General features: G+C 45.9%; 1 protein-coding gene across 12 annotated transcripts in view; it reads right to left on the reverse strand.

The window, feature by feature from the left end:
• Positions 1-20,994, reverse strand: part of CYFIP2 (cytoplasmic FMR1 interacting protein 2) — a 132,585-nt gene that overhangs the window by 79,418 nt on the left and 32,173 nt on the right. For all 12 annotated transcript variants that reach the window (XM_072756754.1, XM_072756750.1, XM_072756756.1 and 9 more), the window contains exons 4-13: positions 20,016-20,093; positions 18,413-18,514; positions 14,440-14,621; positions 12,496-12,592; positions 10,857-10,985; positions 8,354-8,458; positions 6,168-6,259; positions 4,231-4,348; positions 1,554-1,673; positions 889-1,014 (exon numbers count right to left, since the gene is read on the reverse strand). In XM_072756754.1, coding sequence (XP_072612855.1) covers positions 889-1,014; positions 1,554-1,673; positions 4,231-4,348; positions 6,168-6,259; positions 8,354-8,458; positions 10,857-10,985; positions 12,496-12,592; positions 14,440-14,621; positions 18,413-18,514; positions 20,016-20,093 — 1,149 coding nt within the window. The remainder of the gene's footprint in view (positions 1-888; positions 1,015-1,553; positions 1,674-4,230; positions 4,349-6,167; positions 6,260-8,353; positions 8,459-10,856; positions 10,986-12,495; positions 12,593-14,439; positions 14,622-18,412; positions 18,515-20,015; positions 20,094-20,994) is intronic.

Below are 20,994 nucleotides of genomic sequence, written 5' to 3' on the forward strand. Positions count from 1 at the left end.
ACAGTTTATTGAATATAAATTATACCTCAAGAAAGATGATAAAAACACTATACTATCCTCATGAATGACTGTATGGCATGCATGACCCAAGAATAGAGTCTTATAAAAGGAACATTTAGAGAACAAGATGGAGATTCTGGACATTAAAAATATAATAGGGGCAACAAAAAATACTAAGAGTAGAAAGTTGAACTTCAGGATATATCCCATAAGACAGTACAAAAATGAGTGATGGACAAAACAGAAAAGATAAAAACATGAGACACTAAATCCGGGGGATCCAACATCTGTTAACTCATCTCCTCTTGGTTTCCACCCGTCATTCTTTGATCACTCATTAACCTGGGCATTTTTCTTATCTCTTTTAGCCATTTGTCTGTCCTTGTTTCTGCTGTTGGCTTCCTTTTTCCCACTTTTCTAGTAGAGTAAATGCTTCCCCCTTGGATTCTTAGGAACAGAGTGAGTTTCTAATCATTTTTGAATGGCAACTTTATTTTTTAAGATTTATTTATTTTAGAGAGAGAGAGCATAAAGGGAGAGGCAGAGGGAAAGGGAGAGAGAATTTCAAGCAGACTGCGCTGAGTGCAGAACCCAATATGGGGTTCGATCCCATGACCCAGAGATCATGACCTGAGTAGAAATCAAGAGTCGGTTGGGTCACTTAAGTGACCGTGACACTCAGGTGCTCCTGAATGGCAACTTTTGACAAAGATTAAATCAGGCAGGGTGAGAACAGGGAAGTGTATGCATACAAGGATCATGGCTGCCATCTTGCTCAGAAGCATTGTTGGAATCACAAGGATCAACACCAGCAGCAGCCTGGGGTGGGATGGTAAGGAGTGGGGGGGGCGGTGGAGGGGTTGAGGAATGGAGGGAGTCAGTACCCACCTCGACGAAGGCAAACTTCTCTTCACTAGTGTAGTTGTAGCGCGTGGCTCTCTCATACTCTTCTGCAGTACCAGGGCAGTCCTTGTTGCAGAACTTGTCTGTGGGATGGACCAGCTTCCAAGAGTACTAGCGATGGGGGGAAAACCCAAATGTCCATCAGCAGATGAGAGGGAAAAGCTAACATGGCGTGACCTTGTGTGTTGGGGGGTACTCCTCAGTTATAAAAGGGAATGAAGTTCTGATTCAGGCTATAACACGGATCATGGTTCTTGAAGGCATGAAGTAAAGAAGTCAGACACAAATAACTACATATGATATGATTCTACTTAAGGGAAACATCCAGAACAGGGAAATTATAGAGACAGAAGACAGATTGCTTAGGGCTGTGGGGATAGGGAATGGGGGGGGTGATGGCACAGGGTTTCTTTTGGAACTGATAAAAACATTCTAAATTTGACTGTCGCTGTACAATTCTGCGAATATGCTAAAAACCAACAAATCTGCATTTTAAATGAGTGAATGGTATAGTGTGAAAATTATATCTCAGTAAGGCGGTTAAAGGAAGAGTGCTGGGGAGAGGCAGAAGCAGACAAGAGTTTGTGTGAATGGAGGTCAGGCTGGAGAGGTCTGGGGAGGGGGAGGCCCTCTGCCTTCATGACACCTACCACCTCCATGACGTGCGCGCTCCACTTGGATAAAAGCTGCAGGCCCCTCAGGGCCAGGTCGAAGAGCTCACGGTACTCCTCGTCTGACTTCTGGCTGTCCAGCCCGGAGCCAGTCACCACCTGGGGAACATGAGCTGTCACCCTCACCATGTACATGCCTGGCACTTTTAGATGCTATCTGAATCCCCCACAAAGAATACAAAGGAGGTGCTAAAATTATATCCTCTTTGATAGATAAACCGAGGTTCAGACAAGTTCTTGGTTGAAGGCCACATGGGTCGTAAATGGTTGAGGGTTTAAACTCAGGTGGTGTGATACCATAGCCCCACTCACAACTACCCCAGCTATACTGCAGAGCTGTGGCTTTCAAATTTTTTAAATTGTAAATTATAGCTGTAGGACACACAACAAATTAACTCAGGAACACATACCTGTATATATATATATATATATATATATATATATATATATATGAACCAACATTTTTCATGAATTAACTTTATTCATAATTTCTCTGATTGTCTATTCTATCTCATACAAAAATGCTAATCATAAGCCACTATATTAATTTCACAACTCATTAATTAGATGTCTCACCAATTGAAAAGTGCTGAAGATAAACACGTACTTGAATGTGTATTATTCCATAAGGCAATATGGATGTGTGCAAGTGCATATGCATAGATATGCATGCAATATGTATGCACATATGTACGCATACATACATATACACGCATGCATGTATGCAGCGCATGTGCACATATATGTTTGCGTGCGTACATGTATGTACCTGCATATATTTATATACATATCGAGTTAGCCCTTATTATTTGTGGGTTCTGGTACTGTGAATTTGCCTACTCACTAAAATCTATTTGTAACCTTCAAGTCAATACTTCCAGTACCTTCACTGGTCATTCACAGGTACGTGCTGAGTGGTGAAAAATCTGAGTCCTGTCCCAGCTGAGGTTGAACATGATGACCCTCTGCGTTCTTATTTCAGTAATCATGCTGTATACCTGTCCTTTTCATGGTTTATTTAATGCCTCATTTTCCACATTTTTGAACTTTTTACTGGTGATTTCACTATTTAAAGTGGCTCCAAGTGTAGTGCTCAAGTTCTGTCTAGTGATGCTAACTGCAAAAAGGCTATGACATGCCTTAGGGAAAAAGCACAAGTTTTAGATAAGCTTTGTTTGGATATTAAATTATAGTGCTGTTGCATGTGAGTTAATGTCAACGAATTAGCAATATATATTATATATTACTGGTGTCAAAAATTTGACACCAGTAAAATTGTAAACATACATTACATAAGGGGACTTTAAATAGAAATACACAGAAAACGAGGTTATACATTGATCAGCATATGAAAATGTTGTGACCAAAGGTTCAAAGGAACTGAACTCTGTACTTCCTCTAGGAGCAATAGTTCAGCATTTGTTGATCTAGTGTTCGTGCCCACTTTATAGAATATAATTTCTGTGAATAATGAGAATTATCTGTGTATACACATGTATAACATGTATAACTTAAAAAAAAAACTTTAAGCCAAATTCATTGTTAGATCACACCAACACTTGACAAAGATGAAGGAGGCCCCAGCACTCAAATTATTCCCATAGCTTTAGTTGATTGTCACATATGGTCAAGAAAACCAAAGGTGTGGGCTTGACCTTGGTCTATGTCTTCTAGGAGACCTCCTAAGGATATGGGCCGCCTGTCTAATGACCACACCATGTGCACCTGTCTGACTGTCCTCATTTCAAATATGCAGCCCTTTGATCAAAGACATTTTCTGAGTTTGGGTTTGGAAAGCATGTGCATTATCACTGCCAGCCACATGATGGAACCAGTGAGCAAACGTGGGATAGTGCAGAGTCATCCAGGTTGGAATCCAGAGACCTATGTTTATCAAACCAATATGTAAATTTATTAGAAGGGTATATATGGGAAGAGTCCAGGAGGATATAGAAACCGAAGTATTAATCACAGTTGGTGCTGGTTGGTACAATTTTACATGATTGACTTCTCCGTATATTTGTATTTTTTCTGAGGTTTATGCATTGGCTATATTTCCATATTAAAAAAAAAAGAAAAGAAAAATTTGACACCAGTAAAATTGTAACTGGTGGGATTGCAAGAGATTTAATGGTCTTCTGTCCCTAACTGCATTTTCTGATGTGTTATAAGGATAATTTATTATTGTGTAGTTTTAAAATATTTAGTAAGTGCTTTGAGCATGACTGTTCAGAACTGTTTCTCTTGCCATCCAGGGTCAAAATGGCTGGGATTGTGTGCACATCAACCATTACTGGGCCACCATTATCTGCTGGGCAAGATGCGTTTTCCATGCATCCTACTGTTTAATCTTCTCAATGAACCTTTCCAGATACTATTACCCCCATTTTACAGATGAGGAAACTAAGGCACAGAGATTGTGAATAACTCATGAAGGTCAGTGGCAAAACCAGAATCAAATCCAGTTCTGTCTGACTCTAAAGTCCATGCTCTTGGTCACTCTCCCCTCTTGGCCAGTCTGACCTCTTGCCTCCGATATGTACTGCCTCACTCCTGCTCTCCATCATCCCTGTGATTATTTCCTTCCTGGCTAGTCCTTGTCCCTTCACACCCTGAACCCCCCAGGCCTCCATCCTAGCAGCCAGAGCTAGCTTACCTCACTGTTGCTGTAGCGAGCGAGTTCGGAAATGAAGCGGATGTGGTCATCCCGGATCTGAACCATCTGCTCGCAGATGTTGTACTGGGGGCTGATGCTGCTCTGGGTACAGGTCCACCTGGGCAGAAAATCACAGTGTTGGAACAGGTCCTGGCCTTACATACCTCAGCAGGATAGGCTCCTTCCACTCACTAGTTGCTCTTGGCGATCAGCCAAATGTGGCTGGCTCCCCTGGGTAGACCCAAGAGGTGTCACAGCCACCAGCTAGAGAGCCTGCCACAGGCCGACTTCAATAGTCTTTTTCCTCCTCTGAGACCCAATCACAGGCTTTTCCGGATACCTTATGTCCATGGTACTTACCAGTTCTATGAGCGAAGAGCCTCTCTAGGGCTACAAAGAGCTGAAAACCGAGTGAAGAAAAGGCAAGGTGGGTCACCTCCCCAAACCTGCGTACTGACTGTCAGCATTGGCGGTATCCTGTGGTTGAAACTGGCTGCTGGGGTGGGACCCGGGAAACTTACAGGGATCGTGCCTCTTTGTCAACAGTGATCTGGCAATGTGAGAGGACTCCATGGCAAGGGATGTGTTCTGAGAGGTACTGCTGGCAGGCTTTTCCTCTCTGTCCCTCCCTCTCTCTTTTGCCACCCCCTTCTCATTCCCCTTGCCTCTCTCCTTTCTCAACTCTTTGGAAAAAGATCATTGGGAAAACCATCCTGAAATGGAGAGTAAATCAAGGAATGAAAGTCTTCACTCTCCTTCCCCAAGAGAAAGAAGACTGCCCCCTCCACCCTCTTCTGTCATCTGGTGCTGGGTGACCCCAGAGACAGATGAAGCATTAGAACCAAACAAGGTGGATAAACATTTTGGGAAAAATTTCATATCTCAAAAGGATCTCCTTGAAGTGGCTCTCATAAGAATGCTTGGATTGGTGATAGATTTCTTCATGCCTTTCCTGTGGCATGACTCATATTTTGGGTTACTTGTACAGGGGGGACACAATCACTCAAACTCCTGACACCCCACCGTGGCCACATCACCACTCCCAACCAACTTTAGGTGGTCAAGGATGTACGCAGGAAATGTGAGGAAAGGAGTTCAGGAGTTCAGCATTCTCAGTTCCATGCTTTCCCTAGAGAACCTCCTCACATGCCAGCAGCCAGCAGGTTATGAAAAGACTAAATCAGCTTCCTTGGTGAGGCTCCCTTACAGGGTCTCAAGGCTGGTGGGGCTCGAGGACACTCCATTCACATATTTTTAAGGCACTAACCCTCACTTTTGACTAAAGGACAGTCAGCCACTCTCTGTTTGGAAAGGTCATATTCATTCAGCTTTGGGGAAGATGCAGACAGAAGGAACTTTATTAACAACCCCAGATATCAAAGGAGTGGCCAAGGCTGTGCCTAGATGTCACCCACCTGCCATGAGTCACTGACACCCCAGATCCTAGCACAAGTTACCTAGAACGGTGGTTTATAAAACGATCTAAGGCGAGGCTATTGACCCACTTTGCAGGTAGAACCATCAGGCCATATACGCAATGACATACTTACTGCATAGACATAAATCTGAGGAAAGAAGCAAGGTGATGAAGGATGCCATCTTGCTCCACCCGACCATGGAGGGCCAGCCAGTCCTCCCCCTTCTTGAGGGAAGGTGGGCTCCTGCCATCCCATTGTGGGCAGCATGGGTCAGCGCCGGGACGGAGAAGGGGCAGGGTTGTGCTCTGAACACTTTTGAACCCTGGCAGCAAAGGGCAGATACAAAAGAGCTCAGAGCACCCTCTGCTGTTCCCTTCTGGCCAGCTGGGTGCCAGTGTTGTGATGGAATCCACCTGCCCAGGGCTCTGGGGAGGGAGGAGGGGCTGAAGTGGCCCCTCGGCCCCCTGCCCGGGCTGGGCATCCTCGCGGGAGCCGAGAGACATTATGGCAGGCACTCACTTGGACTTGTTCTCTTCATAGTGAGCACTGGTCTTAATGTATCTGGCCAGCTCTATCTGCATGTCGCCGAAAAGGGGCACCACTTGCAGCTGCTGCAAAGGAAGCAAACACAAGGCGTGAGATGCTGAGAGAGGAGTGGGGGGGAGGGATGGCTGCCTTCTGCTGGGGAAAGCAGGCCTCTGTGTACCTCTGGGCCAACCCCTAGGTTCTTCTTCTGATCATGCTACTTTGTCACCTTGGCAACAGAAAGAGTCCCAGACAGTTGTACAGGTCCTCTCTTGCCTCCAGCCAACCCATGTTCCAGCAACTGAGCACAAGAGGGGCAAAGTGATTTGTCTAAGGTAACACAGCAGGCAGAATGGATGAAGGATGAGAATCAGATGGCCTGCCTCCCAGGGCAGGGTCCTTTCTGCTTTAATTTCCCTGGGATTCTCGGATCCTTGCTGCCGTGAACTCTGGACTAGGAGTGGATACTTGGATGCTGCCGGCTGGGTGTGGCCTTCCTGAGAACTTTACAACGTAAAGCAATTGAAACCCTAACACTAAACGCTAAAGGGCAGACAGGTCCTAACTGAACACCAGGATAAATGGAGAGGAGGCTGGTATGTACTGCTGGCTTCTATGCACAAGTACCATATCAAACTCTTCAAAACCAGATATTTAGGACGGTGGTGGATCCATGTCATTCTGTACTTGTTAAGTTACACAGAATGTAGAACGCCAAGAGGGATTCCTCATGGAATCTATGGACTTTGGGTGATAATGATGTGTCAGTGTAGGTTTGATGATTGTAAAGAGTGTATCACTTTGATAAGGGATTTTGATAGTGGGGGAGGCTCTGCATGGTGGAGGGCAGGGGAGTAAATGGGAAAACTGTGCACTTTCTGCTCGATTTTGCTGTGATTTCTGAACTGCTCTAAAAAATAGTCTATTAAACAAAAAAACAGTCTCTCAATCCATACAAATACTTTGTGAGGTCAATACTATTATTATCCCCATTTCACAGATAAAAAGAATGAAGTTTAGATAGCTCAAGTAATCTTCACACAAAATCAAACCCGATAGAAGTCAAGGAGCCAGGATGATAATCCAGGGCTCTGCCTCCCACTGAATCCTCAAGGAAACTCTATAAAGTAAATACTCTTTGCATTCACATTTTTCCGGCTGAGGAACTCCATTTCAGAAAGGTTTGGTGACTTTCCAGAGTCATCCCGCTGTTGAGTGGCAGAGCCAGACTAAAACCCAGGCCCGACCATGGCAAAGCTGTATTACTCAACTGCACCCCAATCTCATTCCTACTGACTGGGGGCAGAGACGGGTTTTACAAGGTCTCCTGAGATGAGCCCCGTTTTCATTTGGGGCAGCTCCAGAGAAAAGTGAAAGTTCCTGCCTTAAAAAGAAGCAAAGCCACAGGATGCCTTTGGTGATTTATTTCCCTCTTCACCTGGAAGAGTCAGTGGGACCCAGGCCCAGCCTAGTGTCCCCCATGCCACATGGGGGACTTTTAATGTTAAGCCTGGGTTTTCCATGTCTGACCTCTGAGACTCTACTCCAAGCCTGGAGTGCCTGATGCTAGTTAAACTGATATCATGGAATTCAATTCGAGGGCGGGAAATCTCTTCATGAAAACCTCAAAGGCTTAATTTAACACCAGGTTTTCTTTTTAAAAACCTGGGGCCAGAAGATCAAACCTCGGAGGCACTGCAAAGGTCTGAGTGTATAACGGACCATGATGAGGCATTGCGCCCAGAGGCAGGGGGCAAGTAGAGGGAGTCCTCAGTGGACCAGGAGAGGCTGTGACTTTGCAAATGAGAATCAATTTAAAATCCAGTCTTTAATCCTCCTGCTTCCGTGAGCTCTTATTCATATGGAAAATTAAAGCAGGCACTATCTTCTGGGATGCACCTCTTTCTTTAGATAGCAAGGAATTCAGGAAAGACAAAAAGTAATATGCAGAAAGAATCTTAAGGCCTCCCAGCGGAATCCTGAGACTTGGGAGCATGTCTGACTTCAATGGGGCAGCCTTCTACGGAGGGCATTTGGAGGTCCTATCATTCTACCCGCTTCCTCCTCTTGGGGACTTTAGAGCTGCAGCTCCGTCAACAAGCCCTGCTCCTGCAGATTTCTTCCCTTTCCTCAGAGAGACTGCCCTGCCGCCCGGCCCGGCCCCACCCTCAGGTACTGACCTTAAAGAATTTATCAATTTTGCTGAGGTTGATTCTTTTCTTGGCATCCAGTTTGTAAATGTTACTGACATTTCCATCCATCAGGTAGAGACCAAAACCCATTACCTAGAGCAAGAAAGTGCAGAGCACATCATGACCATTGGAAAAGTTTAAAAAACAAAACAAAACAAAAAAAGGAGGTCTGTGCATGTGCACACACACACGTATGTCTTATAGTGACACGTTCTCTCTCAAAACCCACATGTCTTCAATTAAAGAAAGGAGACATAAATCTGATTTCAACTAAAAACTTGATTTCTGTGAAGAAATTCAGACCACCCTGTGTTGTAATGGTGGTCGCTTGTTGAGTCCTTACTATGCGTAGGGCTTTACCAGATATTCTCCTCAATTCTCACAACAATCTTATGAGTCAAGTCACACAGCTAACAGGTTGCAGAGACAGGGTCTGAAGCCAGATCAGACAAGAACATCCACACATTTAGATGCTTCCTGCGAGGAAGGGCTGAGCGCTGCTTGTTGCTGCATCCCTGGGGTCTAGCACATTACAGGCACTTGGGAATACCTGCTCAGTGTCGAATGAATGTGAAACTGTTGACTTCTTTCCCCAAGGAAGCTAAAACAATGCAGAGATTCCCAAGGAGCCACTGGTGACTTCATTCGGGAACATGTTTTTGTCTGACAATGCCATGTAAGTAGGTCAGGCTGACTCTGGATGTGCCAGTCCATTTAATAGCTTCTCGAATGCTGACATGTTTTGCTCCTTCTGTCAAATGCACAGCAAGGCTGAAGGGGGCCTGAACAGCTAGGCTGAAAGCAGCTTCCCTTGCTGAGAGCTGCTGTGACTGTGGGGAAGTCACATCTGACACGTAAGGGACTGGATTAGAAGACTATTGAGGTCGCATCCCTCTTAGCCCCATTCTGTCTCCTGCTCTGCAGGGTGGGCACCAGACTCTTCCACGTTAGGTGAGAGGTGCCCCTGGTGGCAATCTGAGTTCACTAAATGAGCTGCAAAACCAGGGAACAATCAATATTGAGACCCAGAGCCTGGGGGAAAGTGGTGGAGAGCTGAGGGCAAGAAGATGAAGAAGTAGAGGAGTAGAGGAATTAAAAGCTAGTGAGAGAAAACCAGGGCCAGAGAATCTGCTGGCAGCATCTCAGAGAGCTTGGTGGGCTGGAATTTAGTGACCTGGTGTGTGGCAGCAGCTGTTCTGGGCAGAGCTTTGTGACCTGCCCAGGCACAGCAAGGGGGTGAGAGAGACCACTAGGCTCTTGGAGACTCATCTGGATTTCTGATGGTACAGAGGAAGCCGGAGGGAACAAATCACTGAGACACCCCTTCCTACAGATATTGTCGAGGTGCTGTGAGAACAGAAAGAAGGGAACCCCAACAGGGCTGGGACTCAGAATAGCAAGCCAGAGTGGCAAGGCAGAGAGGAGGAAAAATAAAACTACCAGGAGAACTCTGGAAGGGGAGGCTCTGGGGAAGAAAGACTGAACAGGGGCTATGCAGGGTGTCAGCAGAACATGCAGAAGGCTGCTCATCTCAGTGCTACTGCTGTCCAGAGAAATCAGAACCCAAGCAGCCAAAGGCTGAGTAATGGCGAAAGAAATACAAGCACATCCATATCACATTATTGAGTGGTTGCATAATATTCCCACTCCTCTTAATGAAATGGAATACAAATTACACACACATCATTTATGCATATAGCATATGCTAAAGAAGTATAAGCATAGAAAAACTGAAATATATCAAGATGCTAAAAGTGTTACTTACCTCTGGAGGAAAAGATGGGGAGACATTAAAATTTTTTGTGCTTTTCTATATATTCCAGATTTTCTACAATAAATATTACTTGGTAATTTAAAAATGAAATTTGCAAACCACTGGAACAAATGTGACTACTTTGTGACAGCAAAAGCTTGAAGATTTTGCTTTCCCTTTGAGTCAGCAATTTTCTCCTCTATGACATTTGACTTGGCAGGAGTATGTACACAAAAGTTGCGCTCTAAGAGTGTTCAATGCAATTTAGCAAACAAATATCCAATGACAGGGGATTTGTTTAGTAACAGTATCCATGCACAATGGGACACTCAGCAGCCATTAAAAATTACATTGTAGGGATCCCTGGGTGGCGCAGCGGTTTGGCGCCTGCCTTTGACCCAGGGCACGATCCTGGAGACCCGGGATCAAGTCCCACGTCGGGCTCCTGGTGCATGGAGCCTGCTTCTCCCTCTGCCTATGTCTCTGCCTCTCTCTCTCTCTCTCTGTGTGACTATCATAAATAAAAAAAAATTTTTAAAAATTATTGTAGAAATAACCTTAACAGCATCTGGAAAGGTGTATATGACATACGGAAGGAAAGAAAAAAGGACAAAAAATTATGTCCAGTAAGATCTGTATCAGTGTTTAAGAAAAAATAAACATTAAAAAAAAAGATTTTAAATAAGAAGGAGGTGAAGGGGCTAGCCCAGGACCTGGGGTGTGTGACTGCAGTTATACCTTGAGGAGCATGTGCTTCTCACTGGGGGTCAGATACATCTTGTTCTCGTAGTAATCCACGCAGATGTTGACAATGTCTGCCAGCAGCTCCTCGTAGCCTGGGATCACTTCCAGTTGCTGATGGAGACACTGAACAGCAACGCCCCCCACTCCTGGTTAGCCCCTCTCCCTCCTCCCCACCCACACCACCACAGAAGGCCCACAGCTGATTGGCAGTGACACTGCACAGCCTCCTGACCATCCCAGGTGGAGGGAACCTGCATCCTCTCCTTAAAGTCCCCACGGTGGTTGGTGAGAGCTTCTGCAATCTCCCACGGCAGGCAACCTGCCCCCACTCTGAGCTCTCCATTTTATTTCCTGACAATTCTTACATTTAGCAAGGACTTTCTTGGGCTGAGCTGAAAAGCAGTTCAGCTTTACAGTAACAGGCCTGAGTAATCTAGGCTTAGCTTTGAGGGTATAGACTTAGCCATGATATCTCAGACGATGACAGAAATACCCAGCCCAGGGGAGGAGAGTGGGACCAGCAGTTGTGCCCCTCCTGGCAGGACACAGTGGTACAGAAGCATTTCCCATAAGAACAGAGTCTAAGAGCTCCATCTCAGGCCCTTTCTCTCAAAAGGGACAACCTGGGCCCCTGTGGAGGACACCGTGAAAGACACTGCTGGTGCTTTCCACAGACAACCTGGGGCTGGGACGTGGGGCTGAGTCTCGGAAAAGAAACATAGAGCCTCAACACTGGCAGCCTTGTGCAGTTAACCAAGAGCAGGAAGGGTCCAGTGAAGCCAGGAGCATCCCTGAGAGAGGTTTGAGCCTGAAATGTTTCCAAGATGCACAACCCTCTCAGCTGGAGCCCAGCTCACATTCTTGCTGGTGCCTGTTTAGGCTGACCTGACAGGTGAGCAAGACGGGTTACATTAAGTCAGTCAGAGCAAAAGAGCCATAGCTGATGGGGGTGCCCAGCAAAGTGGTGGCAGTAACGATAGCTACGGCAGCTTATACTTTTACCACTCATCAGGCTCTGCTTACTAAGGGCTTTTGATATGATGTTTCATTTCTCACAACAGTCCTATGAGATGGACTCTTATTCTCAAAAATAACAGATCACACCACAGATGAGGAAACTGAGGCTTAGACCTTACTCAAGATCTCACAAGGGTCAATGGAGGGTCCAGGATTAGAAAACAAGGCTGTCAGGGCACCCGAGTGGCTCAGTGGTTGAGTGTCTGCCTTCAGCTCAGGTTGTGATCTCGGGGTCCTGGGACTGAGTTCCGCATCGGGCTCCCCACATGGAACCTGTTTCTCCCTCTGCCTCTCTATGTCTCTCATGAATAAATAAAATTCAAAAAAAAAAAAGAAATAAAATGAACAAGTCTGTCAAACTCCAGAACCCAGGCCCTCAATCCTCACTGCTGTGGGGGTAGCACATGGGCTGAGAAGGCTTTCAGGGAACCAAATCCGCAGGGGGTGAAAGGGTCATCTGTGGGTGGGGAGCGGACTTAGTCTGTTAATCCATAAGTGCAGGGAAGTGAGGATGTTAGATCTGGACTAAGCTCCCCTGCTTGTGGTCCTTCAATCTTCAGGCCCCTGCCTGTGTCCTGGGACACCAGGCCGAGATGAACAAGGACTCTGCCATCACCTGGGTGATCCTGTTGTGGTTGGCCAGGAACATGGAAAGGTTCTGTGACTCCTGGATAGACTGGGGGTCCGCCATCTTCCTCAGGAACTGCGCCGCCCTACAGGGTGTTGCAGAGAGGAATGTTCAAGCAGAACCCGCCTAAGCCGGGCCTCACTGACTCCCGCTCCCACCTAACCCAGAGTCATCCCCCCCTCCCCCGGCCCCGAGGTTAAGGAGCTCACAATATCACAGATGACTCTAATATCAAAGGAGAGTGTATTCCGGAGTCATTTCCTTTGGGACCATATACACCTTGTACATTTAAGGATTCCTAAATTTAGGAGGCAGGAATACACTGAAGGCCCAAACCGGCAAGTTTAAGGGCAACGAGCATCCTATCAACCAGCCAGAGGTGCCAAGACAGAGCGAAATGGGCATCCCTGCGCCATGCTGTGAAACCTGCCGTGAAACCACACAGCGGTCATGGAGAAGAATCCCAGGCAGGATGTGTTGGTTTTGCATGGATTATGTTATTTACAGAAAACCTCCAAGTTTCTAAAGCAAAGCACTGCATGGAAACAAAAGTCTATTTCACCCAATAGGGATATAGGTGAAGGGTGATGGGTGTGGGGAGCACTCACAGGGCTCGATGGGGGAACACCACGCCATCCTGGTCTGTCCCAGCCTAACCTGGTAGTGCTGCAGCCCATATCACGACTGATCACGAGAGCAGACAAGACACCCGCCTTGCTCACAGCCCTAGCTGTTCTGCATGGTGTGTCACTTATGACCACGATGCAAGGAGTGGCCAAAACTGGGGAGAAACACAGGGAGCAGCGGGGGGAGATGTAGGAGATATTATACCATGAGTTGTCTATGAAATCTTTGTGAAAGCTGCCATTTCTGCACCAGGCTGAGGAGGGGGCTCTGTCTATGGACACCTCCAGGTTACACAGTTCACTTAGGATACAATTGTGGGAATAGGTCTGTTGCCTGCTTTTTTCCAGTTTACCTTGGAGCCCCAAGAGGATGTGATTCAAGGAAGAGGGGGCCTCTTCATCAGTGACACAGAAAATCCCTCCCAAGATACATCTGCAGACACTGAGAGCTCATCTGAACATCAGCAACATATAGGAAAGATACCTGTTGCTTTCAAATGCCCCCTGCCACCTTCTAGGTGGTGGTATCCTAATTTCTGGAGCACGACAATCCCTCACACATTCTCAGTCCTTCTTTCTCGTAAGCTGACGTGGACCTCCAACTGACTCTGAGGGAAAGCACCTGTCCAACTGGAGCCTCCACTCCCCGCAGTTACCTGATGGAGGGTCCACACGGGACCCAAACCAGAGCAATGACAATCTGGGACTTTTTCAAAAGTTATTTCAAAGAAGCACCCTTTCTTTCTTTTGAAACTGGGGGTGCTATGCTGGTCAGAGGGTAGCTTCTAGCTGCCGAGGCCACCACGGGGCATAGGCCTGCCTGAGAAGGAAGCTGCTATCAAGGGAGGTTGAGCCCAGAGGTAGGGGGAACCAGACCAACAGCATCTGAGTACCTGGATCCAGAAACAAGGAAACTTTTCAGTTTTGGGAGCCAATTGAGTTCCTTTTTAATATAAACAGTTTGAACTGGCTTTCTGAATATTGCAGGAAATGACTGATGTGACTGACCATTTTATGATTATCTTCCAGGTCCTATACTGCATGGGAAACTACTACTGCTCCACAGGTTAGGGAAAATGAGGATCTGACCCTACCTTGAGACAGAACATCTACAGAGACCCAGTTCTCCAAAGACTCAGCTCTGCATCTTATTTCTCAAACTGCAAAAGCTGGTAACAGGCCCAACCCTGCTCGTGCTGGGGAATGGCCAGCTTGGTTCTGGAGGAGGAGCGTGGCAGGACTATATCCTCTGCCTCCCCCAGGCTGGCTCTGCAGGAAGAGGGGGGCGGGGTGAGGGCGCCCTGACCTCTTGTAGGCAGAGTGGTCATTCTTGACGCTGCACTTCATATTCTTCAGCTCATCCAAGACGGCAAACATGTTGATGAACTTGCCCAGCGTCAGAAGGTAGGCCTCGGAGACAAAGTCCTTCCTCCGCTCGGCATGGCACAGCCGCTTCACCTCACTGCAGAACCGCTCGATGGCCTTGCGCTGCAGGCAGAGGGGGCAGCAAGTAAGGCCAGGCAGCCCAGGAAGGGGGCTCACTGTGCTCTCTGTGGATAGCAGGGTCAAGTCTCCCTCCTCTGAGGCTCTAGTCAGAGTTTAGAGAAAGTCAAATCTGTCAGGTCATTCTCAGAGGAGTCCCTAAATCCAGGGCTCATTTCCAGAGGGTAGCCTGGAACCTGCAACTGAGTGAGTCATATCAATGAATTCATTCACCATGCCTTCACTCAAAAACCTTGTCTTATTCATTTTTGTGTCCCAGCACCTAGGACAGTGTCAGGTGCCAGACAAGAGTAGGGTAGGGACCACGAGTGAGAGAGACATTCAGAGAGAGAGGGTAATGTATCCAATAAATAGTATTTACTGAGCATCTACTATGTGCCAAAAATCATTCAAGATACTGGAGTAAAGTAGAGAACAAAACATAAAAGAAAAATTTCTACTCTAAGGGGCTTGTATATGAGGGAAGGCAGAAAACAAAACAAATGCTCTGTATTAGAATGTGATATGTACTACGGAGAAAAATAAAGCAGGAAAAATAAAGCAGAATAATAAAGGGGAATAGGGAGGGCAGGGGGAGCCATACACTTTAGTAGGAAGACCAGAGAAAAAATCATTCAGAGGTGATTTCTAGGAAAAGAGTTTGAAAGAAGAGAAGGAGAATGACAGGGATAACTGATAGAAGTGCATTCTGGACAGCATGAGTGGCCAGTGCAAAGGCCCTGGGGCAGGAGTGTGCCTGGCATGTCTGAAGGATGAGTAATAAACTAGTGGTTGAAGTGGAGTAAGCAAAAGAAAGAAACTGGAGGCAGAGAGGGACCCTTGAGGCCTTTGTGAGGGCTCAGGTTTCTACACTGAGTGAGTCAAGAATAATATGATCTGAATTGTATTTTAAAAGGGTCACATGGGGGATCCCTGGGTGGCTCGGTGGTTTAGCGCCTGCCTTTGGCCTGGGGCACGATCCTGGAGTCCCAGGATTGAGTCCCACGTCGGGCTCCCGGCATGGAGCCTGCTTCTCCCTCCTCCTGTGTCTCTGCCTCTCTCTCTTTCTCTATCATGAATAAGTAAATTAAAAAAATCTTTTAAAAAATAATAAAAAATAAAAGGGTCACATGGGACGCCTGGGTGGCTCAGCAGTTGAGCATCTGTCTTTGGCCCAGGGTATGATCCTGGAGTCCCAGGATTGAGTCCCACATCAGGCTTCCTGCATGGAGCCTGCTTCTCCCTCTGCCTATGTCTCTGCCTCTCTCTCTGTCTATCATGAATAAATAAAATCCAAAGAAAAAAAAAAAGGTCACAGTAGCAGGCAAAGGTAAAAGGAGGAGGGAGAATAGTTAAGAGAAATGAAAATATGTCTACCCCAAAATGTATACATGAATATTCACAGGACCTTGTTCATAATAGCCTCAAAGTGGATATAATCTAAATGTCCATTAACACAAATATGTAAATAAAATATGGTAGATCCATATAGAAGATTAGTATTTGGTCATACATTTTGATACCTGCTACAATATGGATGGATCTTGAAAACAATATACTAAGTGAAAGAAGTCTGTCACCAAAGGTCACATATTATGTGATTCCATTTATATGCAGTGTCCAGAAGAGGCAAATCCATAAGACAGATTAGTGGTTACCTAGAGCTGGAGGGGGGCAGGTGGAAGGTATGATGGGGTGATAGCTAAAGGGAATGGGATTTCTTTTTGGGGTGAGAATGTTCTACAACTGAGAGTGGTGGTGGATGTACAACTCTGTGAATATACTAATAAAAACTGTTCAATTGTCCAATTTAAATGGACAAATTGTATGGTATATGAATCATACCTCAAAAAAAATCTGTTGCCAAAAAGAGCAGCTGACAAATAACAAAAAAGGGCTAAAGTAGCAATTCTGAAAGAGACACAGAGAGAGGAGGAGGTGGAGGAAGAGGAAGAGGAGGATAACCAGGAGAAAGGAGAGAAATCACTCCTTGTATGTGAACTTTACTCCATGGACATGGGATACCCTGCCCAGCCAGTCATTCCTTCCTTCAAAGCCTAGACCAAGCCAGACTTTCTCTATTCAGAGTCTAAGTCCAATAAAACTTCTTGCAATGATGGAGATGCTCCACATCTGCACTGTCCAATATGGTAGCCACTCATCACATGTGGCTACTGAGCATTTGAAATGGCCAGTGCCCTGGGGACCTGAATTTTAAATTTTATTTAGTTTTAATGTAGATAGTCCCATATGGCTACTGGCCACTGTGCTGAACAGCATAGTTCTAGATTACATCAGATCCTCCTCTCAATGTTTCGTTGGAAGGCCCTTTGTTTCGCACTCAATGAGCCTCTGGATAGTTCTCTCTTGGGCCTGCCTTCCTAAAGACAGTAGGCTCCTAAGGGCAGGTCCATGATGCTAGTCACAGCAGCTGCCATTTATCAAACCTACTCTGTAACCAGGACTCTACTCGGCTCTTTACAAATAGACCTCATTTGTCCTCACCACAAACCAGAGATTAGGCAAGATTTCCAAGGTGAGAGAACTTTTGTCAACGCAAAGGTGTGAGACGTCACATAACTCCCGGCACACAGGGACAATGGGGGGAAATCTTGAGTTTCCCTGCCTCAGACACCAGGCCATCTGCCCAGGGCTGCATGCATTTGCACCTTCCCCAGACATTCCCCATCTCCCACCCCCCGGGGGCCCGAATAAGCTGGGTGTGGGGTGGACATCTGGCCAGGGCTTGCAAGTCTATTTATGAAGCTCAGCTTTTCAGTGGACTGTGTGGAGGGCATAGAGCGAGTGCCATGACTCCCGCCCCAGGGTACAGACTGTTCTTGAAGTGTTCAACCTGCATTCCTGAACAGCATCCGACCTAACTATAATAATCAACCAATTTGCATTATTTTCTCTTTGCCATTCCTGCTTAACCAGCCTGCCCTCTAGCCTTCCATCGATAGAGGCCCCTCAGCTCTCTTTTCTCTTCTCCTCCTGACATGATTCCTCTTCCTGGCTTCCCAGCTGGCTTCCGTGCTGTCTCTTCTCCCCTCCCACCTTCCACATCTGTAACTGCCTCCCACCTCCCATCTGTTTCCCCACACAGCAGCCAGAATGTTGCTGTAAAACCTCAAACCAGAACCCGTCACAAGAAACTGCCAGTGGCTTCTATGGTGTTCGAGTAAAATCCATATATTCTCTTCATGTCCTGCCTCCTGGCCTACAGTGCCCTAAAAGGTCAGGTCCTGTCTACCTCTCCCATGTCACTTTCAGTCCACCATCCCTTCTCACTGCAGCATCCCTGGCTTCTTCTATTTCTTAAACACATCCTGCTTCTTCAGGCCTCAGGACCTTTGCTTTTGCAGTTCCCTCTGCTTGAAATCCTCTTCATCTGATCGTCACACACCAGATGATTGTTACATACAGATTTCAGTGCAAATACCACTCCTGACAGGCCATCCCTAAAGCTGCACCATGTCACAGACACCCTCTACCCCAGAGTTTTGATTTTTAAATTTTATTTACTCACAGCACTTACTATACCCTGATTGTGGGTGGACTGTGTATTATTTACTGTCAGTCTCTCCTACCTGAAACACACTTGTGTACTCACTGGGATGTAAATCACATGGAGAGAGGGAGGCTTGTCTGTTTTGCTCACTAAGGGGTGTATCACGGGGGCACACAAAAAGCTCTTGCTCATTGGATAAATAACCTGGGTCAAAAATCCAGACCCCAGCAATCAGTGAGGTGTGGCCTCTCAAGTCTCCTGATCCAGATCCACCCTAACCCCTCACCTGAAAGTACATGAACTTCATGAGCTTGGTGACCTCTGGCTCTAGCACTTCCACTGTCTTCTCATAGATCTCCACCCGGTTGGGCTGCTCATTGCATTTCACCTGTGTGGGGAGAGGGGAGATGACACATCTTCCTTTATCAACGCAATTCTGGTTCACATCTATCATCTTATTAACGGGGCCCATTTGGCACTCTTGAAGGCACTTCGTTTAGGATGGTAAATGTGGTGGTCACCCTAGTAAGTGGGGGCTGGGGTAGCCCTGCCTGACGGGTCTGACCAGAGCAAAACTGCTCCCTAGACATTGGCTGCAGGAAAGAAACCAGTTAGTTCTGAGATCAGAACACTCCTCCTCTTCAATCTGTTCAGTACCCTGACCATGAGCTGTATACACATCTACCTTGATCTGCAAGGTCTCCCTCCTTCAGCCTTTTCAATGAAACTCCCAAGTGGGGTCCCACCAGCATCTGAGCAGAGAAAAATGTTCTAGCCATTTCTCTGCATGCACATGGGACAAGGCCCCTGGCCATACTTGGCCCCATCAAGAAACCCATTTTCTCTGCCCAGTAGTTTTCAACACATCAGAATCACATAGCAGACGTTTTCATAGCATGTGTACCCAACCCAAGACCTGATCAAGTGAAACTGAAGAGTGAGCAAAGGATAAGCACGGGGACATTCTTCACGCTATTGCTAAGAAATTCTTAAAATGGTAGCAATAAGGTAAATACCCACCAGTCAATGATTAAATGGATAAAATATGATGTACTCATACAATATCATCCTAAGGCTGCTAGAAGTAATGGGACAGATGGATGTGAAGTGACATGGAGACATTGCTACCATAAACTGACAGGTGAAAAAAACTTGCAGGACATGAAGTGTAACTGAGTCCCTTTCTTGTTAAACGAAACACAAAACAAAACAGTGTTTGTATGTCCATAAATAATACAGGCATAGAAAATCTGAAAGACTTCAAGGCAAACTGCTAATAAGTAGTCATCTCTGGGGGCTAAGATTAGGGGAAAAGAGGGATATAGTTTCTATTTACTTAGTACACCTGTGGTTTGTTAATTTTGTTATAATGGAACCCTGGAATTACATGATGATAATTATTGTAAATATAATATCTGCATGAGTCAACACAACAAAGTTACTAATAAGGAATCAAGTGGAAAAAAGCAATTGGCAGAACAATATAAATAAGCATACATTTGTAAATGATAATTTACAAATAATATTTGTAGGAACATTCAGGATATTCAAGGAAAAAGATCCAGAGGAATATGCATCAAAGTATCCATAGTGATTATGCTTTGGTTGGAGGTGGGTCTGAGTGGTGGGGGTGAGAAGGTGGGAACATCTTGCCTTTCACCTTTTCTTTCTGCAGCGGTTTGGGTGTCATACAGGTAGTACATTTCGCTTTTGAAATAAATCATACATATTTTTTTAAGTCGTCATCAGTTTTATGGGAAGCTCACTAAATATCTTGAAAAGCACCCTTGAATAACAGGCCCTGCTTCACTCACTCCCAGCCACCTGGAAAAGCTCAGCTCCCTGGATGAGGGTAAAGTGGAGGGTGGCCCCAGCAAGGACAGTCTCACCTGGGGAATGGCCCGGGAGCAGCTGCGCCAGGTGTACAGCATGACTGCATACTCGTGCCCTTCCTCCAGCATTTCATTCTGAAAAGCAAAACACACTCAGCAGGGAGAAATTACACTGGAGCCAGGCTTCTTCACGGCCCACCCCCAGATCAGATCCTCGTCACTCACAGTGGCCTGTGGACCAGCAGCATCAGAGGGACCTGGGAAGCTTACTAGAATCTCGGGCCCCTCCCTAGGCCTGGGGAATCAGATTCTGCATTTCAATAAAACTCCCAGGTGACTCAGATTCCCAGGTACACAATTAAGTTTGAGAAACCCAGGCTTAAATTAGGCTCCTCAGACACCCAAGGGCTCTACCAGCAGGCAACATTTTTCAAAGATTGGGCAGACAGCTTAGAAAAAGTAGGTTGATCTATTTGTTCCCATAGGAAGTTATCTCAGATATAGTGTGAGCAAGAAAATAAGCAATGAGAGGAATGGTACATACAGCAGGTAAGTTAAAAAACCAAACACAGAGTAATAATTATGAAAGTATATTGTCGTGTAATGAAAAATATTTTGGCACCATATGCACCAGGCTATGAAGAACAAGCTCTCTGTGGGACTGGATAAACATGGGCTTTTACTTTTCATGTCACAGAATACTAGGTTTGCCCTTTTATCAGAGCCCATGTTACAATTTCAGGAGCAAGAAAATGACTAAGATCAATTTTTAAAAATACAGCAGATGGCAAAACCAATAACAGCATGGAAAACGAATCTGAAAAATACAGTGATGACTCACCTCACCCTGCAAGTGCTAAGAGCCCTAAACTCGGGATCTAAATATCTGGGCTCAAATCCCAATGTTATCCCTTCTTAGGTCCTTTATCTTCAAGAAATCACTTAACCTAAAATTCTCCATTTAGTATCTGTGTAATGATGATGATGGTGACAACCTCCAAGAAGTTTATGAAAATTAAATCACACACACACACAG

This window comes from Vulpes vulpes, chromosome 4, assembly GCF_048418805.1.
Source record: "Vulpes vulpes isolate BD-2025 chromosome 4, VulVul3, whole genome shotgun sequence".
In the NCBI taxonomy this organism is placed as follows: domain Eukaryota; kingdom Metazoa; phylum Chordata; class Mammalia; order Carnivora; family Canidae; genus Vulpes; species Vulpes vulpes.